At 42.7% G+C, this 26,129-nt stretch overlaps 1 protein-coding gene across 1 annotated transcript; it reads left to right on the forward strand.

The window, feature by feature from the left end:
• The first annotated feature begins 665 nt into the window (after positions 1-665).
• Positions 666-25,473, forward strand: ADTRP (androgen dependent TFPI regulating protein). Its single transcript, XM_054984601.1, has 6 exons — positions 666-934; positions 7,792-7,926; positions 9,991-10,092; positions 15,287-15,402; positions 17,447-17,598; positions 19,166-25,473. Exons 1-6 carry the CDS (start codon positions 773-775, stop codon positions 19,210-19,212), a joined length of 714 nt encoding a protein of 237 aa, XP_054840576.1. The 5' UTR covers positions 666-772; the 3' UTR covers positions 19,213-25,473.
• Positions 25,474-26,129: the final 656 nt, after the last annotated feature.

The following is a 26,129-nucleotide window of genomic DNA, read 5'->3' on the forward strand; positions in this document are numbered from 1 at the left end:
GAAAACCCCTCAAGTAGGCAAAGCTAGCAGGGGTGTGTTTTTGACAGTGTAACAGAAGCAGTTACTGCAGTGGGCAATTTTGAGGCGGAGGAAATCAGCACAAGATGCCATTACTGAGGGAAGTGGAGAAGCAGCTCCGGCCAGCCACCCCATTCCCCAGATGTAACATTTTTCACATGCACGTTTGAAAAGGTTATTATTTATTTATTTACTTACTTCATTTATATACCGCCTTTCTCCCGATGGGGAGAAAGGCGGTCTTATTCTCCTCTCCACCATTTGTTCTTCAGAACGAGTTAGGGAAGGCCGAGTGTGCGCGACTGGCCCAAGGTTACCCAGCAAGTTTCGACGGAGCAGCAGGATTCGAACCCGGGGCTCCCAGACCGACACTTTAGCCACTACACCACACTGCCTCCCTTATTACTATTGCAACTGTATGAAAAGAGCGCTTGTTTGCCATCAACGATTTCTTTTTTTAAAAAAATCAAACCCTGCAGCAGCTGATTCAAGCCAAAGGGGCAACAAGCCTTCCTACGTTGTCCTCCACCCAACCGCCACGACAACAGACTTTCCGTTGCGACACCCTCCCCGATTCGGCGGCGGGGAAACCTGTTAGCTTGCCTGTTTGCCCAGAGCCGAGCGTCGGTTATGCAAACCCGTAGCGTCTGGCCCGTTCCCGCCCCTGCTATAAAGCGCCCCACCAGGGCGGCGAGTCGGCGGCAATCGCGGGCAGTGCGTTCCGGAGGACGGTACGCGCGCTGGCCGGGGCAGCATGAGGCCCTCCGTCCCGGCCCTCTGGCACAGCCTGGCTCTCGCCTCGCTCCTCTACGTCATCAAACTCAACCTCCGTTGGGACGTGGCTCGCTTAGTGCTGAAGCCCGAGGAATACATGAGCTACGGCGGCCACTGGAAGTTCCTCACCTTTATCAATCTGGTAAGCGACGCGAGCAGCAGCCCGGGCGGGAGCGAGGCCAGCGGGCGCCTAAGCCTCGGGGGTCAGGCGGCAGCACCGCAGCCCGCTGGTAAAGGGCGGGATATGGCCGGGGACCCCCTCCGCTGCCCAGCTCCGCGCGCAACTGCAAAAGGCAGCAACTCATTTGCCGCGGGAAGGTGGCTCGGGACGTGGAGCGAGAAATAAGCGGAGCCCGCGTAAAAGAGAGGCAACGCCGCCCTCCGCAATAAGAAGGGGCAGTTCAGTCTCCCAGCGCCTTCGCGCCGTAGGAGTCTTTCCTGAGCTTGTATGGATGGGAAGGAGCGTCCCAGGTTTGCGCCGGCCTCCGAAAGCCGGTGCTTCCCACTGAGCCGAAGCCCCTGTTCCTAAAACGAGGCGACCTGGCTGCAGGATGCAGCAGGCGAGAGGCGGGATGGAAAAGGCAGGGTGAGGTGAACTCTCTCCTCGCCATCAACAGTTTGTTTTGTTTGAAAGGAATGGCAGATATGACTACAGGGATTCGTTGGTTTCTAATCAAATGACAGTAAGAATTCTTTGGGTTCCCTCAAAGGACAAAAATGGGATTTGTTGACCTGTAGGGACTATCTCCAAACCTTGGCTGCTTCCACACACGTTGGATAATGTTCTTTCAATGCTCTTTGGTGATCATTTGGAACTGGGTTGTGGTGTGTGAAACACAAAATCCACTTCTAAAGGATAACTGAAGTCCATTGAAAGTGCATTATCCAACGTGTGTGGAAACGGCCCTTGATAAAACCATTCAAGATGGGTACAAGCCGCACAAGCATCATCACAGAATTTAAAACATAGCAAACAAGCACATATGTACAAAATCCAACGTTTAACTTCTTCACCTTCATTGAATGATGCCTCTATCGCAGCAAAATCCACATATTCAGTCATGTAAGCAAAGCTGCTGCTGCTTCCTTTCTAAAAAGTTGTTTATAGATTGGTGGGAGCTTCTAGTCTCAGAATCCTGCTGGGAGAAAGATAGATGGGAAGGTGTGTGTTTGAACTTTACCAACCATGGTATCGTCTCCCCCTCCCAACAACTATTGCAGGGTCAATGATGCCGGTCAATGATGCTGTATCTCGATCTGGGTCTAGTTTAACCCTAAGTAAATGTAACTTATTTTCAGTAATTGTTTAACTAAAAAAACAAGATCAAGTCCAAAGAAAAATCACTTCACCTAAGCTGAATCTTGTTCTACACCAACCTCTCTTTGTGGCTTTCCCTCTTCCTTTCTTTTTTTTTCCAAATTATTTTTTATTAAATTTTTATAATGGGGAAAGGGATTACAAACAAGAACAAAGATTTCAATAGCAGATTCGTGCACAAGGCATATATCCATCAATCCATAAATACCGAAAGCCGCTACATAACCAGTTAACGCCCCTTATACCTTCAAGCTTCCCTTTTAATCTCTCCAATCATTATTTAATTTCTGTGCTTTTTTATGCACTATTTCTTATTTCCTTTCTAATAATTCTTTCTTTTGTATATATTATGCGTAAGTCCCATTTCCAAGGTCCCATTTCCAAAGTCCCATCAAAGATTCAGCAGATTTCATCAACAAAATCAGTTCTCTGAAACTCAATCCACAAGACATACTTGTTAGTTTTGATGTTGTATCCCTGTTTACTAAGGTTCCAGTAAAAGACACTATTGCACTTATTAATCAGATTTTCCCAGAGGATGTAACAGCCTTATTCCATCATTGTCTGACAACCAGTTACTTCCAATGGGATAACGAATTCTATGAACAGATGGATGGGGTGGCCATGGGGAGCCCTCTCAGCCCAGTTATAGCAAACTTCTACATGGAACATTTTGAAAAAACAGCTCTAGAATCAGCACCCCACAAACCTAGTGTATGGTTTTGGTTTGTGGATGATACATTTATCATTTGGAGCCATGGGGAGGAAGAATTGATGGGGTTTTTGAATCATCTCAACAACATCCACCTGAACATACAATTCACAATGGAGAAAGAAATCGAGGGAAAACTCCAATTCCTGGATACCTTGGTCATCCGCAAAGCAAACTTTCAGTTAGGTCGCAAGGTCTACAGGAAACCAACTCACACTGATCGGTACTTACACAAAAACTCCAATCACCACCCCCGAAAGAAAAGAGGCATAATGAAAACATTACTGGATCGTGCAAGACGGATATGTGAGCCGCACTTTCTCAATGAGGAAATTAATCATCTAAACCACGCACTTCAGGCAAATGGCTACTCCAGAAATGAAATCCGAAGAGCAATCAAACCCAGGATGAATCAAACAACCAAGGAAAAACAGTCTCCTACAGGAAAAGTGTTTTTGCCATATATCAAAGGAATTACTGATCAGATGGGAAAGCTTATGAAAAAGCATAACCTTCAAGCAGTATTCAGACCCACCCGAAAAATACAACAGATGCTACAATCAGCAAAAGACAGTAGAGACCCCCTCACCTCTGCAGGAGTATACCGTATACCCTGCAGCTGTGGACAAGTGTACATTGGGACCACAAAGCGTAGCATCCAGACAAGAATAAAAGAACATGAAAGACACTGCAGACTTGGACAACCTGAAAAATCAGCAGTGGCTGAACATAGCCTAACACAAACAGGGCACAGTATCTTATTCCAGGACACCAAAATACTGGACAACACTTCCAACTACTTTGTCAGACTGCACAGGGAAGCCATTGAAATTCACAAGCATAAGCAAAACTTCAACAGGAAAGAAGAAACCTTAAGAATGAACAGAGCATGGTTTCCAGTTCTGAAAAACATCAGGCTAACAAAACACTCTACACCCGACAATAGCCCTGCAGAGAAGATTAGCACATCAAGCACCAATCCATATGCAAAAGAACCTCCTCAGGATACAGTGAAGCCTCCCACCATTAGCATTCTACACCCTGGGAAACTCTTACAGGATGACTCAGCTCAACCCCACCCCTCCTGAGTAGATATAAATGACCTGCCAACACCTTTTCCACACTGTGACACTGAGAGATCTCTGTCTTTTGGTGCTACACCTCTGAAGATGCCAGCCACAGCTGCTGGCGAAACGTCAGGAACTACAATGCCAAGACCACGGCAATACAGCCCGGAAAACCCACAACAACCATTGTTCTCCGGCCGTGAAAGCCTTCGACAATACACCCATTTCCAAGCCTCTGCATTTTTGCCAAAATTGTTAATCCATTAATCATTCCAGGATTAGAAGATAGAAATAGAAAGGTAGAAGATATGAGCAGTAAGATACGTGATCCTTATTATATATCAATATAAAAAAGAGGCATTTTTATACCAGTTTTCCCGCATTCTTTCATCTATTTTATCCAAGCCATCAAAACTTGTATATTTAAATTTTCATAATAGTGTGGCTGGGAACACCAAATAGGAATTTGGCTTAAACACTAAATTATATTCTAGAAAGAGTAGCTCTTTCATCTGTTTTATCCAAGCCATCTAAGATTACATATTTGGATTTTCATAATAGTGAGGCTGGGAAGAACAGATAAGTATTTAGCTTAAACACTAATTTATATTCTAGAGAGAATATCTAAAGTCTAGGAGTAATTGAAGAACTCCAAAGACCCAATTGTCATATTATCACTAGTCCTTTAACAGTAAATATACAATATCTAACATGTTATAAAACATCTAAACTTTCAGTAAATCTGTGTTACATATCATTAAACATAGAGAGGTAACCTAAATCATAATCTTTCTTTCTTTCTTTCTTTCTTTCTTTCTTTCTTTCTTTCTTTCTTTCTTTCTTTCTTTCTTTCTTTCTTTCTTTCTTTCTTTCTTTCTTTCTTTCTTTCTTTCTTTCTTTCTTTCTTTCTTTCTTTCTTTCAAAATAACAATAGTAAAACCAGAAGGCTCTACAGTTCCATCAATCCCCCTCTCTCCTATCCCTTCAGAGCACATAAACAATATAACAGGTTAGAGAGAACAGATAGACAAAGCGATTAAACCTATACTATTGGATCATAATCTGGATTTCATTCTCGTTTTTTCTTCTTTCTTCCTGTAAAATAATACACCAAGTCCTTTCTCCCATCTGCATCCCCAAAGGCAGCTTTTCTTGTCTTCTAACCAATTCTGGAGGGGGTCAGTAAAAATGCTGCTATTTCTCTGCTTATTTTTCTTCTTTAAGATACGTTGCATACTCATTCAGAAACGGTACACTGGGCTTCTTCATAGGTCTGCTTCGTTGCCCCTCCCCTCTCTTGCTTGTGCCTTGTATCTTCACAGAGACGTACTGGTATATCCCTCCATTTTGTAGACTGGACTTTTCCTCATCCCTCTCTAATTTTTTTTCAGCTAGGTCTGTCTCTTTAGAAATTTCTTCTGCATTATTATCTTTTATAGTGTTTTTATCCACTTCCACTCCAAGTATCTCATCTGCTTTAGTTAGTAATTCAGTCATCAATTTAGCAATTTGTTGCAACTTGGAAAATATTTCTTCCGGGAAAGCCATTTCAAAGTTACTTATAGATATGTGTGTCCAAACTCTCGTCAAAGTGGTGAAAAGCTTCGCTTTTACTGTTTGTTTTCAAAGGTTTATTGCTTCCAGCCCTCCACTGGGAGAGTTTTCTTTGCAATCACTCTTCCGTGTCCAACTCCCTCCTCCCAGCGTTCGCCCAAGGCAGCCGCCTTGTAATCAAGCTGGTTAGCCCTCGTAAAATCATAAAACAATCTTCTAACTTGGTGGGAAGTCTTGTAGGGTTACTTTGCTCGGTCTTCCAGTTGTGTTTGTTTGTCTTATCTGGAATCTGCTTTAGTTTATTTTTGCTTGTCGGACTTTTGGCTTTTGCAGCTACATAGCCATGTTGGCTTCTCCCCTGGTCCTTGCTTTCTGAACCGGCGTGGGGTCTTCCCGGGGGTTGCCAGTCCCCTTGAGCTCCTCTACCTTGTTCCAGCCTATCCCCCTCTCCATGGGGGGGACTTGGGGGGCCCGAATTCTCGAGTCCCAAGGAACCAGGGAGATCACGGCAGAGAGCTCATAACTCAACTGCCATGCCTTCACTGCTTCATCCCGGAAGTCCCCTCTTCCTTTCTTGTGTCTATAACCAGGCATATGGATGTATGCTTCTATGCATCTGATGGAAGTGAGCTCTGACTCACAAAAGCTCATGCTGAAATGAAAGTTGCTAGTCTTGAAGGTACTATCTAACTGCTGTGTAATCATGCTACAGCAGACTAAAATGGCTACCCCTCAGGAAACTTTCGTTTCTTTCACAATTGAAATTTTTGTTTCAAATTTATTGAGGTAGTTGCCATCTTTTAGACTATAAAGTGGTCCACACAGCTAAACATTACAGCAACAGCAACTGTGATAATATACAATAGATATTTTTAACAATTCACAGTTCAGCACAGCCTTTATCTGTTTGCCCTGTGGAATACCAGTCCAGTTTTTCCTTCCAGGGAGAGAGTTCAAAGTATTTTAGCTCCCTGAATGGAAGTAAAGAACTATGCAGTTAGTTTGGCATGCCCAAGAGATTCTTGGACTTTTGTAGCTCAAGGAACAGCCTGCAATGCAGCATAGAAAATCTCTTCCAATACTTGGCCAAGCTTCAACTATAATCTGGGATATGCCAAGGAAGTTGGCAAGATCAAAGGGAACAAGCCAAAAAAGACCATGGGGAAGTGAGTTAGTTTTGGTATAATGTCAGGATTGCCGGATTTCAACTGGGGGGGGGGGGGGTGAGTTCAAATCCCTATTTAGCAAAAATCCAAATTGGTAGTATGCCAACACCTTGGCTGTACCTAACACCGGTTTCTGGATCCCAGGTTTTGCTTTGCTGTGAACTGGATGTAAAGTCAGGAGGTTTAACCTGCAATTTTGCTATAAAATTAATAAGTTTTTATACGCATAATCAACAAACCCACGTTCATCCAGATGGTATTATTTGCACAGAGACGTACTGCATTCTTCCATTAAGGCCCAACCACCATTTATATGGGAAAATGTGAAAAAGTGCATAGAGGAGCACCACTGGGGTACAAGCCAACCTTGCCCTTTGCTCCCACTGAGCCCTGAATCTCTGCTGAGAGTCAGGTCCTGGCAAGTTCTCAGTTGTGTTCTGGTTTGTGGCTTAGAGTCACTGAATGCTGACCCAGCTTCTAGCTGCCTGTCCTTTCTAGGGATTCTGTTTCTTGGTGTGATGCTCCCGTGCGTGTGACTAACACATAACAAGGCATGTCCTTACAAAGAATAACATTTTGGTGGAGCTCTCGTTTTGTTTTTGTTTTCTGGCTTGCAAGTTCACCTCCCCCCCCTACTATATTTTCCCCCAGTTGTCAGAGGGATGGTGCTTCTTTGAGATAGGTTGTTAGACTCTCTGATTTGTGCAAACAATAGCTTATGCAATGTGATCCTGCCTCTAGGAATACCTTGCAGATAGTCTATATTACTCCCTTCAGATAAATAATGGTATTATTCCTACCACTTGGAGCTGAAGCCTTCCTCCAGCTGAAGGAGTCTTCCTCCAACTTAATTGTCTTTTCTTCCACTGAAGATAGAATGCATGCCCATGGGGAAAGTATATATTTAAACCAATTTTAGAATCTTTGTGCAAAACAAAGCTCCCTGTTCTCCCCAGCTCTTCTGTAAGCCCATTAAACAAGATAGTGTTAAAGTTTACCACCCAAACTAATTTATTAAAACACTTTCAGTAAATAAGATAGATTTTAGCCAGCAGCAATTACCCCAATGCTGATTCATAGTTTGCCCTGAAAACTGTTCCCTTAAGTGCAAGAATGAAATTCATTGAGGTGTGTACAATTAAAACTGGATGAAGATCTGCTCATTAGTTGTAATTAATTTAGGTTTTGCAGGCTTTTTTCAATGGCATCTCCTTACTGGCTGATGTGTTCATATTAATGAAGAAAGAGCGAATTGCTAACTTCTTGCTGCCCTTCAGAGACTTGCTCTTCGGATCCCTGGTTTTTCCTGGAGCCGCTGTAAGTTACAAGTAAACACTCATCATGGCAATTATAAAAGGGTTAATCTTAGTCAGTGTTGATGGTTTAAATTACAGTAGACAGTGTGGTTGTAATTTAGGGCACAGAGGGGAAAAAACCTTCATTCTGTGCATTTGTAAGTCAAGAAAGATAACAAAGATGAATAATTGCTTGTCCTCAAATATAAATCTATGTGTGAATTACACCCTGATAAGATGAGTACCCAAAAAGCCGAGTGTTAAAATATGTAGTGCATTAGAGGCATGAATGTAGTCAAAGTTGTTTTTTCTTGCATGTTGTCATTTCCATAAAGTGAAACCATGCACCCCAGCAACACATCTGGAAGCATGCATATGTCAGATCTTCTCTGACATCCAGCAGAAAGCAGCTGTACTTCCTTTCTGACGGCATGTTGTAGAATATGGAGACACTCCGATTGGTTTAGGAGTCCCCAACCTTTCTGAACCTGCTGGCATCTTTGGAATTTTGAGGCAGGGTAGAGGCTGCCGCTACAAAACGGCTGCCATGAAAGATGGAGCCAAGTCTACGTACACACAGAAAAGGAAGGGGAATATAAACACACACTTGCACAGAAGAACATCAAGAGGGGGGAATAACATGTGCGGGGGGAGGGGTGCTCTGGTGCTCTCTTGCCCCCATTGCCTCACAGCTGATTGTGATTCCTGTTAACAGGATCCTTAGTACAGCCTTCCTGGGACCGCATCTCTTTAGAATGCTCTCCCTTCTATAAAAAACACCTGTGTCTGGAAAGTTAACATCTAAACTAGAAATCTGGAGGGAGACCTACTTCCTGATGTGCTAGCTTTTGACAAGAGGGGTATTTTGTTTGCTTGTTTAAAACTTTGCTATCCCACCTCCTCACTGGTAACAGACATGGGGACTCATTCAAACCTATAGTGGTCCATCTGTGCCCTGGAACAGTCCTGAGCACTGTTTTGGGTAGCTTGAATCTTCGGCTGCTTCACCGAACACCAGTTTTCAGACTGGTGGGACAGGTGTAGCCCTCTATTAGCTGAGAAGGTAATGTCCTCCTAACCCACATGCTTGTCAATTGAGGGAATGTTCCTTCTCAGAAAGAAAGCAAGACACAGGAACTGCCCGTGCCATCTTCTGGCCAGGCTCGAGATGGAAAGGTCTGAATCAAGGGAGTTATTTCTGATGATAAGCGAGGCATACAATTTTTAGTAGCAAACACCCTTGGTCTTGGTTTCCACTAGCATTGGCTCCAAAGGGAAAAAAGTCAAGACATTTCAAAACAAGCTTTCACACAGCAGTAACCAATACTGGAATTAAAATCTGCCTGATGTAAATGCTTCTTCTGCAGATATTATACTTCACCCAAAAATATGACTGGTTTATCATAAATGATGCTTATACTGTTATGGCTGTAAAGACAGGGCAGCCTTTGCTCCTTGGCTGCCCTCAGTCTGGCAGACAGAGACCTCCCAAACAGTGAAGGTTTTCACTTCCATCAGTGCAGTTTCAGGAGTGAAACGAAAATTCTTGTCCATATTTAGTGACTGCAAACATGGCACCAGGACAGGGCCCATTGTTCCAGGCTGGGGGCACCACCATGACCTTGCACAGCTCCTGTGCATTTCATTGTAACTTGTGCGATAGAACTTCCCATGGATTGTTGTGTCCTTGTTCTTTCCATGTTCCAGGAACTGTGTTCACTATACTTAATGTTCAAAAAGGTCACTGATGGAGCTTCGTACCTTATGGGAAGTCAATTTTGGCCCAACCCACCCATCCATCCACTTTCTGCATCTTCTGTCACATCTTCCACAGCACAGGCTGCTTCCATATTAGGGTGGTGTGCTACTCAGTCATTCTTTTCTACAATGCAATGTTGAAATCCAACAGTGCCATAGACAAGAACGTGCTATATTCAGCTGTCTCCTGTTGAGTGACTTCCCATTTCTGTTTGCAGTTGTGCTTTTTTCTTTTTGTTTTACTGTCAGATAATTACCGCAGTCTCTCTGCTATTAGATAAAACCATCACACTTTAAAAATGCTTTTTTTAAAAAAAAATCATTCCAGTTTGTAGCCACAGCCTTTTGGACAATCTTCTCTTATGATCGAGAGATGATTTTTCCCAAGATCCTTGATGAAACTGTTCCTGTGTGGATGAATCATGCTATGGTGAGTAGAATTCTTTGCAATAAATGATATGCAGTTGCATGATTTTTGCAAAACAAAGATAATGTCATCTAGCCAATTATTTATTTTTTAAGTCCAACTGGTTTCATTGGGAGTGTTAGGGGAATATTAATCTTTCCAATTGAAATTAACAAGAAGTTGGCTTAATTTTGGCTGAACCATGCCCAGCCATTGCAGATTTACTTTTTTTGTTTACTGTTATCTTGTTAAGAATCATTCAGAGAACTGTTTGCAGTGGGTGGATTGTATGAATTGCCCAAAAAAGCCTTAGAGTGCACAGGGAAATGCCAGTGAATCATTGCTTGCCAAGTTTAACTGAGTAGAAAGATATGAAGTCATTAAATGGGGAGGTGAAGAGAAACTTTTTAGGTTACTGCAGTGCAAAGAGAAGAATGAAAACTGTTGTTGCGGTCAACAGAATGTTATACAATATAGAAGGGTTTGGGATTACAAATGGATGGGTAAATGCTTTTTGGAAGGAGTGAAAGAATCCAAAGGTATGTAGAAGCAGATAGACTGATCAGCGAATTTCTGCTGCAGCACCAAAGGGGAATGCTAGAGGATCGCTTACATATTTCTGTACATGTTGTGCATTTGAAGTATAGTTTTGAATTGCCTTCATTTAAAACAAAAAGGGACATGTCAAATGCAAACATGCTTCCAGTACTGTAGAAACTGTGGGTATGAATTAACTTAATGATGTGTCCCCTTGGGGATTGATACGAAGACAAATTCAGGGCAAGACTGAGTCATAAGAGCAAGATGAATGAACCAGTCTTACCTTTCAGCCTGGATTTGTTCACTGTTCTCTCCACATCCACAGCATTATGCTACTGGCTCCAGCACTGGGCTGTGCTACAAAAAATATCCTAAACTCCCACGAAGACAAACCATTTTGAAGCTGCTTACAATCATTATGTGCCCATCACATTTTTCTCTTGCCCTCTGTGAAGCTCAGGGAAGCATACATGGTGTGTCTGTTTAATCCTCACAACAAGCTTGCAGGGTAGGTTACGATGAGAGAGTGACTGACACAAGGTGAGCTTTGATAGCAGAGAGGGATTCAGATTTGCTTTCCCCCAGTCCTTACTGGACATTATGTCCACTGGCTCAAACATCTCATGGACAAAAGCCAGGACATGGCTAGAAGAGCGCTCTTCATTTTAACACATGATTATGGGGACTTGCAGCCATACAGCAGCAGTGAGGTCCCTATGGGACTTTGGTTCTAAAGCATCTCAATAGCCTGATTCAGATTAGGACTGTGGTGCAGGGGAGGAGAACCTCTGTCCTTCCCTGTCTGCTGTTTTCTCAACACAGGATGGCCTGGGGGAGCATTGTTTGTTGCGCTGGCAGCTCCTGGGGCTGTTTTAGGTCAGGAAGGCAGGAGCCCTTCCTCCCCACTGTGCCACAGTCCCAATCCAATTGATATCCCTACACACACACACGCATGACTAAATGATAGATCCCCTGGGCCTTCATTCATTTCCCTGTATTTTTTAAAATCAAAATTTTCTGAGACATATAAAGTTCACTGATGTGAAGAAATGTGAGGCCTAAAAATGCCTTAGAATAATTTCGCTTAAGAAGATGAGAGAATGGCATTGTGAAAAATGTAAGGCACACCACAGTGTATCACCTTGTGAGTTCACTAGATGAATTCCACTCTCTCATGGCTTCTTGGCCTGTTGGCTAAAACCTAGTGTGGAATTTTATTTATTTATTTAAAACGTTTATATGCCACCTTTCCCCGTGGCACAGAGTGGTAAGCTGCAGTACTGCAGCTCAAGCTCTGCTCACAATCTGAGAGCTAAGCTACAAGTGACGCCTGACCCAGGTTGGACACTTGTCAGCTTCCCTCAAGTTTTGATGGGAAATGTAGGCATCCTGGTCTTGCAGCTGTAATGGAGAGCCAAACTGTAAAACCAGGACGCCTACATTTCCCATCAAAACCTGAGGGAAGCTGACAAGTGTCCTACCTGTGTAAGGCGTCACTTGTAGCTTGGCTCTGAGTTCGATCCCGGTGGAAGCTGGGTTCAGGTAGCTGGCTCAAGGCTGACTCAGCCTTCCATCCTTCCAAGGTCGGTAAAATGAGTACCCAGTTTCCTGGGGGTAAAGTGTAGATGACTGGGGAAGATGATGGCAAACCACCCTGTAAAAAGTCTGCCAAGAAAACATCATGATGCAACATCCCCCCATGGGTCAGTAATGACTCAGTGCTTGCACAGGGGACTATAGGGTCCCCAAGAATTTTTATATAATAATGAGGGTTTTTTTTTATTCTCTAGTACAAAGAGGTTTCAGGTAGCCAAATTTAAAAACAGAAGCCACACAATACCTTTTATTAGAACTAGCCAGAATGCTCCCCAAAAGTGTGCAAGTTTGAGTTCTCCAGAACTCTTCCTCAGGCTGGAGATTTTAAATAAGGTGGGGGTGGGGGGATGGGATGTGTCTGGCCATGATCTTAAGGCTTTGTCTGACAAGCATCCTTTGTATGCAATGCTGAGCAGGTATGTAGATTTGAAAAGATGCTGGTATCAGGTTGCACCTCTGGCCCTTTAGGAAGGAGATGCAAATAAGAGAGAGATCCCACTGAAAATGCTAAAACTACTAAAAGCAGTAAAACAGGGATTTGTGTGTTCTGCATGGACATAAACAGAACACACAAATCCCTTAATGCTGAGGGCAGAGGAAGACAGTGGTGACTTTTGTATAAGTCATGGTAGAGATGAACGTTAGATGGTGCACAAGGTAAAAAATCAATGGATGTCCCTTGGGCAGAATTATCCAGTATTCTACTTCACAGAAAGGGCTTTCAAGAGAGAACCCAGGGGCTTCATCAGAGCTAATCTGAGGCTCCTTCAGAAGTCAACCCAATAATGGAGGATAAGCTCTCTTGAAAGCTAGCTTCACCAGTCACCACCACTACAAACGTTCCCCTAGAGCGCTTAGCTGCTACAATGTGCTGATTATGTTTTAGGGGTTACTCTGTTCACAGAGTGACTGTGAGGGACATGAACTACAATCTAAAACATTTCTGAGAGTCCTCTGCGGCATTCAGGAGTCCCATAACTGAACAGAGAAACCAGTAGCAGTACAGGCAAGTCAATGTAGGAAGTTCTCTCTTTGGAAAAACTGCTGCCTCCAGGAAAAAAAGTAGACTTAAAAAAAAAAGCATTAAGCCTTTTGCGCAATATTTAACTACAGGCAAGTTGAAACTGCACTTGATACCCTGCCATTCCTATTAAGGCAGTAGACTAATAAGCTGTCTTCTGAAAGCAAAGCTTTTAATTAAACTGCAGTGATAAATAAATCAAAACAAAAGACTAATCATGCAGAACTCAAAGTGAAAGAAGGCTTCTGTATGAAGCCAGAGTAAAATTCCTCGTGCGTTCGGTTCCCTGACAGGGGAGCTTTCTGCACAGGATGCTTGTTCAGAGCAGCAATGGGGGTGGAGTGGGGGGGGGGCAGAATGAGAATGAACTGCTTTTCTCCCCCTTCTGTGATAATTGTTTTCCTTTTGTCAGGTTTACTTATTGCAAGTGAAACTGAAAAGAAAACTGTTAATGGAAAATACAAGAATGAGTCACTGTTGCCAACCATTTTTGCCAACCACCCAAGACTGGTGTCAATCCAGGCCTAATTATTAAGATTTGGCTTTTTAAACAAAATTTTTTATTTGCTCAAAGAACAAAGCTTGCATTTTATTTGAATGAATGCTAGATTAAACAATGCATTATAGTGGAATCGAAGTTTAATTGCCCTCTAACGGCGCATGGTGTGTGTGGTATGACTACAGCCATATTAGAAATAGCTTTAAGTAGGGACCGTTTTCAGAGAAGAAAACAAAATGCATTTAAAGGGCTTTCAACTAGTTTTAAATTGTGGTATATGGTCCATTACTAATGACATCACTACAGTCCACTTTCCATTGTCTAGCAAAAGGAATTCATTTGGAGAGCTAATTGAAAGCCATTGGCAAACGGGAAACTTTGCAATAAGTGGTCAGCCATGCAGTACTTGGGTATTTTGCTTTATCAACATGAATCACCATGAACTCATTTACTTTTGTGAAGTGTATTGTTCTCGCACTGTAAATTGCCATGAATGGAAAAAAATAGAAATGCAGGCAGGCTTAAAGAGAGGTCTGAAATCATTGACAGGCTCAGCTTGATCACTCCAGGACCCATGGCCAAAAAAAAATATCTTTCATTCATATAATAATTAATGTATGCATGCATTCTAGAAACAGTGCAGCTGCCAGATCAAAGTGAATCTAAAACTAGAAAAGGTAGATTAATGTTTTTGAAAGATGTATCATCTCTCTGTAAAACAGCAAGATCCCTGATTTTTCAACACCTCCCCCCCCCCAGCAGTACTTCCTCCAGTTCTCTACATACTGGAAAGGCCAGTGTCATCTGCTAGAGCAAGAACCAAGAGTTAATGACCGCTACGGCCTGGTTTTATGTTCAATGCCAGCAATTTAGCTGTCATTCCTGATGCTGCTATGAGAGTGGGAGGGGGAAAGCTCCCCACTTCCACTCGCTTTGGTGGCAACGTTGCAGGTGCCAAAGAAAAAAGGCACTCTGCCATCTTCAGCGTAGCCTGACTCTCAAAGGCGAGCCAGGTGCAAACGACCAGACCGTGTGGAGGGAAGAAGACTTCTTTTTTACCTAGGTGAATGGTGGCTTTTGCTGGTAGAGACTTTTTTGTGTTTTGGGTTTGTAAGGCTTTCCTTTGTCCAGATGATATAAAGGTGTCTTGCTAGAGTCCCTAAAATACATATCCCATTTTGCTAGTATTACATACAAAATATCTTCGAAGTGAATGGGCTAAAATACCAAAAAGAAAATATGTAGCATACCATTCAATATATATATTTTTTGGCTTTCATTTCTCATCTGAGAGAAAACAAAACCCAAACAAACCACCTTACCCCAGAAATGGAAACTCACCATCGTAGCCTGGAGTGCACCAAAGGCATTCAGTCAATATTGGATCAATTTCTGAGCTTCCATGAACTGCCCCATCTGTTTACCATCAGCTGGCCCAGTGCTGCTGCAGAAATGCCAGCAGGAGATCTTTACAAGTTTTCATAAGCAATTTTATAGGCACAACAAGCAGTGAATTCACCATGACTACAGTTATGTGTGATATGTTGTATTTTCCATTACAGCACACTTGGATATTTCCGGCAGTCTTGATAGAACTCTGCATCACTCCTCACCATTATCCATCAAAGAGAAAAAGACTTGCTTTGTTAGGAATTGGCTGTTTGAGCTATATCTCTTGGTAAGCATTTTCTCTAACAAACAAATCTCCTTCGCATGTTGCTTTGGTATCTCTTTTCAACAGGCAGGAAGCCAAAGGGGAATTCCGTCTCCTCCTAAGTTATTACATATAGCCCTGAAGTCCTCAGGTGAAATCGCTCTCTTCTCAAACAAAAGAAATCCTAACTGTTTAACCATAATACACTCCTGATCTGACTTTGGGAGCAGCTTTGGCACTCTTGAATGACTGCTTTATATGGCCATATGTGAAGGGTTCTTGAGCTTAATCAAATCCTGAACTTAATGAGATTATGTATGCTGCTTATCAAAATTCCTTTCCCATGTACCAGTTCTCCTTTGTTACTTGAGTGTTGGGAGTTGTACCATCTACAAGTTGTGCTGTTGTGACCTTGAAACTGACTTTTGAGATTCCCTCAGAATTCTTACTTAAAAGAGGCCACATTCCAGGGGGAACATAGCTTCCACATATGCCCTATTTACCAGGGACTGTCGCTGTTTTTGGCTCCCTGATGAATCATTGTCTGTTTTGTCTTTTTGCTTTTTTATGCTGCCTTGTTAAAATATGGTCAGCTACTAGAGACATCATTGCTCTGGGGTTCAGCTTCACTCCTAGGATCTCTGGGAATTCAATTTTGAGAGAGGAAAGGGATAGATCTAATCTAATGCACATCCATGGAAGTCAGGCAACAGACGACAATGCACAGCCTACAATTTCAAACATTGCAGCAGCTGAGACACTCTGGCTCTTGTATTTAATAACTTTTGGTGTTTGGTTTTTGCCTTATGACCCTTCCCCCCCCCCTTTCCAGTGTACACACAGGAAACCAAACCGTCAAACATCTGGCTCCACCTTAATAAGGAATTTGCCTGCCATGTAATTGAATACAGTTTGGTGTCATTATTTTGCAAGGAAATGTGCAGGCAGAGAAAAATATGTTGCATTTGTTTTAACTTGAAAGTCCCTAACTAAAATACTGCCACGCATGCCCTGTTTTCCCTGTGTGGTAGCACTTACCTGGGCTGGTTCTCTTTGGAGGAGACGGCAGATGAAAAGTGCTTTTGCAGATTTGTTTTATGTGCTGATACGCAGGTTGGGCAATGGACAAGATAAAGTGGCACACCAGCAAGGCAGCAATTCCACCAGCCCACATCAAAACTGAGAGAGAACACAACCACCTCCGGCATGCTTCAGCCAGCTCCCAGTTCTGTCATCATCTTAGTCTCTTCCAAAATCTCTGCTACACTTTCTTTTCACACACTCTGCTTCCTCCCTTCAAGGACAGGGGCTCACCTCTTCCTGTCCTCATGACATTTAGGGAATATTTAGTTTGGAGAAAAGGAGATTGTAGGGGGAAATGATTGCTTTCTTTAAATATTTGAAAGGCTGTCATTTGGAGGAGGTCAAGGAGCTGTTCCAGTTGGCAGCAGAGGGTAGGACTCGAAGCAATGGGCTTAAATTACATGCAGAAAAGTACCGGCTGGATATTAGGAAAAACTTTTTCACGGTCAGAGTAGTTCAAAGGTGGAATCAGCTGCCTAGGGAGGTGGTGAGCTCCCCTTCACTGGCAGTTTTCAAGAAGAGGCTGGAAGAATACTTGTCAGAGATGCTTTAGGCTCATCCTGCATTGGGCAGGGGGTTGGACTAGAAGGTCTGTATGGCCCCTTCCAACTATGATTCTGAGATGCTTACAAATCATCAATGCACATTACCCTTCCTTTTGTCATTTAGAATGGACTGATGCACAGTAATCAGCAGGGCTTTTTTTCAGCTGGAATGAGGTGGAACGGAGTTCTGGAACCTCTTGAAAATGGTCACATGGCTGGTGGACCCTGATCTCCAGACAGAGGGGAGTTTAGATTGCTAGCTAGGTGGCGCGGAGGGCAATCTAAACTCCCCTCTGTCTGGAGATCAGGGGGCAGGGCCACCAGCCATGTGACCGTTTTCTCCGAGGGCAACCCACTGAGTTCTACCGCCTCTTTTCACAGAAAAAAAGCCCTGGTCATCAGAATGCAAGTTTATTATGATGCACTCTTTTCTTGTCTAGGCTATTACAGATTTATTCAGTAACTGGGAAGTGGGCCTATCCTATCTTCAATTATCTGAGCCCACTCAGCATAGCAGTCTTTTTCCTTCTGTGCCTTGGATTTGCCATATTGTACAGTAACATGGGAGCATTTCTCTGCCGCATGATTTGGGGTAAGTCTAACCTTGCATGTAAGTCATTGAAAGTTTCTAGCCCACAACAATTTTACTAGCATTTTGGGTACCTCAGCAGACCCACTCCCCAAGGGGAAAAAAAACACTCTCCTAGCTTTCCTGCCTGGTCACCTGGAGGTGATTTACACTGTTCACATGAAACCAAGCAAGTGGTTAACTAGTCTGAGTTAATCTCCTCTTGCTATTTTCTTTTCATATGTCAGATTAATTTATCATAACATAGTCTGTTTTTTTTCCTTTGGGAGGGGGAAAACCATGTTCTTGAATAAAGAACATGAACCATGTGCTTGAATAAAACACTGAAGCTAGAAACCGAAGAGAACTGTGAAGCAAGATTAATAAATAACTGGTAACCACACATACAGGCCTACATATTTATGTGGCTACAGGGGTGTGTGTGTGGGGGGGGGTCATTGCCATTTTCAGTTGCATTATATATATTTCCAAAAGCGACCATAGCTTACACGTTTGTACGAACACAATACAAATGGATGGCTGGAGTGAGTAAGTGAAAACATAAAGCCAGAAAGAAAGCTACTATATATGTTTGCAGGGGAATGGTACAGTAGATGCCTTAGAGAAGAAGGCAGCATATGACAAATAGAAGAGAAAGGTTTGATAATGCCTAGAGGGGAAATGTTTGTCGTTGCCATACAATGGTAGAACCTTTACAGGTTTCAGAAAAAAATCAAAGGCTTTTAAAGGCACAAACAGGCATGAAGTTCGGATTTTCATTTGGCTTTAACGGGGGACTGCAAGGCTTGCATGGCCCCGGTTGGGCAAGGAGAAATCCTTCAAGCCTTGCATGATTTGGGCCCATGCTGTTCATTTAATTAATGAATTGAATTGAAAGTTAGCACTTTCAAGAGGGTAAAAAATGGGATTCTGCTGCTGCTTTCAGGGAAGAGAGCATGTTCCAACCAAGGATGAACAAGACCACTTGCTTGGCCTCACTCAGCATTTTTAGTTTTATTTATTTACTTATTTGTACCCCTCTGTTCTCTCTAAATAGACCTAATGCAGCTTATAACAATAAAGAATACAATATAAATGAGTTGTGAGCCTGAGCCACTTTAAGAACTTAATGCTAGTTCTGCCTGAGACTTTTATTATTGAGAGCTAGTTGTGCTGTGGGATGACAGGCTGTTTTCAGAGCATCTCTGTTTTAATTTGCCATTTGTGGATTTTTTTTTTGTGCATAGGCTGCTTTTGAGTCCTGCAGTACAGGAGAAAAGTGGTGTGACAGGACAAGACTGGTTCTAGCTCTGCCTCTCCTGAGAAACAGCCAATGAGAGCTGGCAGAATGCTGGGCCAGTTGGAGTCCATTGGAGGGAGAAGGGTTTTGAGGCTGCTAGGAGAAGCAGCAGAGATACAGCTAGCAGTTAATCTGTTCTGTCATGTAGTAATATGTCCCTGTTTAATCACAATGTATCTATGAATTTTGAAGTCCTTTTCTCCTATATGCTTTGATATACATAAAAATATTCTTTGTTCTGCTTTAACCTAAATTGATTTTTAATCTTCTTTGTCCTCTGCATTTGCACAGGTGACACAGTGGTAATACTTGACAGTTCCATGAAGAAAAGCAAATGAAACCTCCATGGATGCCAGAGCAAGCCTTGCTCATATCTTGAAATCAGAGGAGGAGACCAGGAAGACATCTCTGTGTGATACCAATTCTCCATCCCTGTTGAACATTACATTTCTTCTAATGAATCCAGATAGGTGACCAGGTGTTCATGGAATGCTAGTGGCTGAGTGGTTGGGCAGAACTCTTTTGGTGGAACAGCTGGCAGAATTCTGGAGGAGGTTACCTGATTGCAAGGAAGGCATTACTCTACTTCAAGACGAGTCTCCTGCTATAGAAAACTTGTTCAAACGCTTCTAGTGCCTGTCATGATCAGGAGAGGGGAGGGGCTTCCTTCCTCCCACTCGATCACTAATTTCTCCCAGTAGCGTGCCACAACCCAAATTAAACAGGCTTCACCCTTCACCAGCTGCTGGCGTAGCTGGTGAACGTCTGAGTATATTCAGAGCACTAGCAATGGCTCGAGCAGAAGGCTTGTGAGTGAGGACACATTGGCACAGCTTAACCAAAGAAAGGTCTTTATTGGACTACAAAAGAATGTAAATTATAGAGGGATCACACGGTATTTAGGAAGTTGCCTTGCACTAGGCTTGCAAGAACAAAGTGGCTAATGCCATGTTGAGAATTACCAGGCAGTACCTGAGACGACATCTGCTTGGATGGGGAAAGTGAAGGCAAGCCCATCTTTTTGGACCCTCCATTCCCTTCTGAGCCACAGAAGCCCACATACAAAGGGTGTTGAAGCCCTTTATACTTTAGCCTTCTCCATGGCTAAACTGGCTCCTGGTTATGTAGGCACCGGCAGGCCACAATGACAGTTTTATCATGGTACCAAAAGGCTAAAGCAACATACATTTATTTAGCCCAAGGATGTCACACAAACAGCTCAAGGAGAGGTGTCAAGTTGAGCAAATGGTGTTTTTATTGTGCTTCTCTCCCCTCCCTGCTTTCCCAGGGCTGGATTTGAATTTAAAAAGGTGGATCACAACAGGCCTGTTTGATACCAAGACAGTGCCTGCTTGGGCCAATTTAAACCACCAGTGTGTGCCAGAACATAGAATCTCCCAGGTCTGCACTAGCTCTTGAAGGATGAATTATGCCCTCTCTGTCGCACCTGCCACTCATAGACTACTTTGGGCATGAAAGGAGGAGCCCAGTCTCCACTGAGGGGGGCCACAGAAGGATCCAGAACCTTCTGTGTAGTTGCACAACTTTAGAAATCAGATTACCTACAGTACACTTAGATGCACTGTGCATATAGGGCCCTAAGTCTGCTGTCCTGTCCCTCTGCCAGTAGAGAGTAGACAGTAGAGAGAGCAAACTAGCTGAGATGGGATAAGATAATGGGGACCATAAGGGCTGATGAAGGGTTGGAGAGCACTGGGCTCCGGAGAACACTGATGACTGCCCCAAACCTTGGGGCCCTGATCAGTCTGTAGTTTAGAATAACAACCCTGACCAGTTAAATACGTCATAGCCCTGGTGAGCCTGATCTCATCAGATCTCAGAAACTAAGCAGGGTCGGCTTTAGTTAGTAATTGGATGGGAGACCTCCAAGGAAGACCAGAGTTGCAGAGGCAGGCAATGGCAAACCACCTCTGTTAGTCTCTTCCCATGAAAACCCCACAAGGGGCCACCGTAAATCAGTTATCACTTGATGGCACTCTCCACCCCCCCACCCCCCAAGTTTAAACTTAATCCACTTTGGATTAACACGGTTCACTATCTTTAAACAGATCTTTTACAATAAAAAGGAAGAAAAAATAATCTGTTATAAAGAAACAGACAATGTCCTAACTCAATATCATGGATTAAGCATTCATTAATTAGCATGCAGTACTTTCAATGTGGCTGCAGCAAGAAATCTTCTGCAATATTAATATGCATTAAGGTTTTTTGTTTTAAAAAAAGAATTAACAAGATTCCTGACAGTCACATGGTTTCTTTCAGGTTTCAGATACGGTAATCCTGGGTCAGAATAATCTAATTATGACAACTCCATGAATGAGCTGACAAAGTATATAATTTACAGTATCGCTTAGCCCACCTCTCCCTGCCACATTTAACATTCAGCGACTAACCTTGCTTGCTCATTTGCCATTAGCCTTTGCACTTGGAGCGCTGGAATTAATGTTTTTAAAAAAGAAAACTAAAGAAATAAACATGACAAAAGTTCTTCGACAGTATTGTTAAATGTAACATTACCATTTTAAATGCTGTCTCCCTCATCATGAACAGGCCTACTGCTATGCAAACTCAATCAGGGATTTAGAAAGAGGACATTAGTGGTCCTTTATCTCATTGCAGCCCCAGGAACAGCACTCCTGTCCATAGCAGTTTTGAATTGGGAACAGATGCAGGCAGCAGAATGCTGTTAGATAGAGTTAGCTGTACTAGAAACGGTCCGTGGGCTGCAAGGTACAGGCTTCAGGCAGGTAGTCATCTTGGTCTGCAGTATAACAGCAGGATTTGAGTCCAGTGGCACCTTGGAGACCAACAAGATTTTCAGGGTATTAGTTTCTCAAGAGTCAAAATTCCTTTCTTCAGATACAGCGTACAGTCTGTTACTTTGTGGAATCGTGCAGGATCAGTGGCCTTGCTACCCAGTTCGGGAGACTGCTTTCAGTAGACTCTGGCTGTAGTGCTTGCATAACAGGAAATAAAGCATGTATTTCAAAAAAATACTGTAAGCTTCTAGTGGTATCTCATCCAAAGGAAACTAAGCCCTCTAGTGCTGTCCTTAGAATCTCTCTTGGGGAAGTAGAGAATACTTAGCTATATTGATTGTGAGTTTACTGTGTATTTTCTGTTGCATTGTCAATATATAAAGAGAGACACACCCTGATCCAGCAGTTAGCAAGGGGACTGTGCTTACACAAACAAAGCTTGTTTCACAAAATCATCTCCACTGACTTCAGTGGAGAGAGAAGGTCCATGAGAAAGTAGGATATGTATATTAGCTACCTTTGCTAAAGTCTATGGGAAAGCTTGAATATGTAGGAGCTCTGTCACAACAATGCACATGGGTCTGAACTGTTATATCCCCCCCCTCCCGTATTGATGGAAATGCTGATCCTGAGCTTGATCGATCCAAAGCTAAGCATCTGACTTCATCGGGAAGGTGTTACGGTAACATTCAGCTTTCTCACTGAAAGCAACAAGAGCCTAGTTAATATGTCTCTTTATTTGAAAATAAATCTTAACTAAATGGGACATACAGGCAAATATGTACAGGATGGGCAATGCTTAAGGAAATGTTTCAAATTTATGGAAAAGGGACAATTTTAAGGTGCAAAGCAGCTTGGAGGTCTCCTATTTGTCACTTCTACGGAAAAGTTCATCAATTCTGAGTGTGTTCAGTAACGCCAGTGCAGTACCTAGGAGGATGCTAGGAAGAGGGTTAACAAATGCTTTAAAAATAATAATTCAGGATACAGGTTTCTCATAAGAGGAAAAGGTCAACCCAAACAGCAAACACTGAAGGAGTTTCAACTAAGTACGTTATTCAGTGTTCAGAACAGTATTGTTTAAGAAAACTAGGAAACATACCATATAGACCGTCACAAATTGGATTGTATTTGTGAGATTTTATCCAAGGGATTTCATCCAAGGGATTCAACTTGGTGTAAGGGGTGATCCTCCCAATTTTATCCTCAAAACAGCATTGCAAAGCGGGTTAAGTTGCGAGATTGTGACTCACTAAAAGTCAACCTGTGAACTGTATGGCAGAGTAAAAATTTAAACCCTGGTCTCCCAAGTTTTAGTTCGGCATGCTAAGCAGGACACCATACTGGCCAGTTTACCATCCCAATTTGTTAAAAAGTTATAAATTTCGGATTCTGGTTTTTTAAGAAAATTAGGCATAGAAGCCCATAAAAGAAAAATCCAACAGATGCAGGAGACGAATAAATGTAGGTCTCAATGTTTTCTAAGCAAATGGCTATTCGGGGAGCAACACTAAAAAAAGAAAGAACTCCTATGCAGCAGTATAACTGCGTTGTCTTGCTCCCCAAATAACCAGTCCCCCATGACTAACTCCCACAATGAAAACCAGGCATAGATGCTAGCAAAGTTACCAACTGCAGTTCAAGACTTCATGAGCTATTTATAGCTGCAGTCTTCTTTTGGTTTGCGTCTGTGCAAATGAGAAGAGTTCTGTGAGCGAGACACCCACATGCTCACAAGGCCCAGCTGGGAACGAATGCTTTCGTGATGCTTGGCTGCATACCACGTGAAGCTGGAGGAGAAAGAGAGAGTGAGCGAGCGTGCGCGCATGCGTGGGTGCTAGTGGGAGCACCTGAGATCCAGTAAAGCTGATAAGAATGCTGGACTTGTACCAGGCAGGCCTGGGTTCAAATGCCCTTCCCACCTAGAAGATACCATTGAACATTTCATAGGTGAAAATAGGATATTTCAGGCATAAGTAGGTGTGCCTGTGGGTGGAGTCTGGTCACACAACTAACAGCTGGGCCAACGCAATCCAAACTGATGTGCCCCAAGCAGAAAAACAGGGCTGTGCTTACCTGTAACTGTTGTTCATGGAGTGGTTTTCTGTGCAGGCACACATGAAGTTGCCTTATGCTGAATGAGAAAGCAACTCAGACTGGCAACAGCTCTCCAGCGTCTCAGGTAGAGGCCTTTTACATCACCTGCTGCCTAGTCCTTTTAACTGGAGGTGTAGGGGACTGAATTTGGGTGCTTTCACATGTAAGCAGAAGCTCTTCCACTGAGCCACAGCTCCTCCCTGTATAACACAGACGTATACACTCCACAATAAGACGACTCCATTTTACAACCAAAGAGCACTGAAGCCCAGAAGTGACTAGGTGGCATCCATCTGTGTATATCCATGGTTTTTATGCAGAAATAAAAATGGGAAAGTGCTTTTCTTCTACCCTGCATGAGTGTGCTTGCCCTCCTCTCTAAGGAAGAAGCTGTGCTCATCTTAATATTTTATCAATCAGTTCAAGTGTAGGTGGATAGAAGACTGTTCTTTGCCCAAACTCCTCCAGCTTTGCAGAACCCTGCAGCAGCTCTGGCTGGTTTCCCCAACCTGTGTAGGCTGGGAAAAGGAAGTTAGCAATAATAAAAGCATCTAATTATCATTTGACATTATGGTTTCGGATAAGAAAATGCAGAGAGGGAAAATATCAGTAAATTCATATATACTATACACACACACACACACAAATACACATACATACCAATTTCTATGTATGCCTCTGTTGGAAATTCTGTAATAAACAATGACTGTTCTTGGCCTCCATAATCTGTGTTGCATGAAAATATGCACACACATACATAATTTGGAAAACTAGCTACTCAGTGTAGCTGTCATATAAGCACAAGTAGTGTATAAATGAATGGAACAATGCCTTTAGAATCAGGAAATTTGGAAGCCAGAGTTTTCTTTGGAAAAAGGGATTTCACCAGGGATTAATCACTTTCTCTCCTAACCTACCTCAAAGGGTTGTTGTGAGGGTGACCCCACATCTGCTGCACTTAAAGGAAAGGCAAAATACAACAGAACCATAAAAGACTTTGTAAATGATTAAAAGTATCTGCAAAAAAGAGAAACTTGCAAAAATGTAATTTTAAAGCCATTGGAGGGGAAGGAGGAAAGAAAGCAAAGGGCAACGCTGTAGTTATGTCTTACATTTACTTTCAGGTCCTGGTTGCATTTCTTTCAGCTGGTCTATGGAAAATAAACTGTTGCTAGGGCTACATATAAAGGCGAGACATTCTAAATGGAATGACACAAATTAAAATCAGACCATTTTCCCAACAGCCTTATTTAGGAGCCACAGATTCCAAAGGCAGCAATCAAGGCTATTACCACCCCCCCCCCCAAAAGTATTTTGTTTATACGGATACTATTAATGTTAAGGTTTTTTTAGCCAACACAATAAAAATAATGTAATCGTATTAGTTTAATAAAGTTGCATGTGTCAGTAGTATGGGGGATACGGGGGGAAATTTACTCGTATGCTCCCAGCAGAAAGTAACTCCAGTGGGCACATATCTTTTAATAACTTAATTTACCAAAATTACAGCAAAGCAAAAGTCATTCTATAGGCTGGCTACCTGTTCAAGTATTAGAAGATTCCTTACTTATTATATAATGTTTGTTGGAATTCTGCTAATTTTAAATTTTTTTTCAATTTTAGTAACTGTAAATAATGTTTGTAGATACGATGATGATTTGTAACCTCCTGAGATTTTAAGGTATTCCTTTTCTATTCCATTAAAGTAGGTTTTCCTATGGAGTGAATCTGCATTCAGGGTTATTATTCTTAAATGCAACATACTGAATTATAAAATGCATTTATTATATTGACATTGCATGTTATTCGATATGTGAAATATGCTTTTGAGCGCAGGCTGCAAGACTATGTTTGGCCTTCAGCACTAAATTGTCTTTGTGGACCTGTCAACCCTACAGACATCCAAGAAAATCTTTTTGAAGACTCATTCCAGATCGTTACATATGCTGCTGAATATGATCAATCAAAACGGCTGCACTGTTAAATAGAGACCTTTGGATTGGGTCAGATGCTCGAAAATCCTGGGTGTAGACACAGCCCCATGGAACAAACAGAACCCAACCTCAGTGCAGTCACACATTTATTTACTAGTAACAAAGCCTGTTGAGGGAAAAAATACAATGGGCTCTAGAAAGAAGAGGGCGGGTATTTCCTCCTTCTCCATGACTGATCATGGCCATTATGAAGGAGGGGGCAGACATTGCCTCATGCTCCATGCCTGATCCTGGCTGGGAGAAGGGGTGGCGGGCATTGCCACCTGCTTTGCTACTGATCCCAGATGGGTGAAGGCGGGGGTGGTGGTGGACATTGCCACCTGCTCTGCTCCTGATTCCAACCAAGTGAAGGGGGGCAGGCCTTGCCACCTGCCCTGCTACTGA

The sequence above is a fragment of the Eublepharis macularius genome, chromosome 7, assembly GCF_028583425.1.
Source record: "Eublepharis macularius isolate TG4126 chromosome 7, MPM_Emac_v1.0, whole genome shotgun sequence".
In the NCBI taxonomy this organism is placed as follows: Eukaryota; Metazoa; Chordata; class Lepidosauria; order Squamata; family Eublepharidae; genus Eublepharis; species Eublepharis macularius.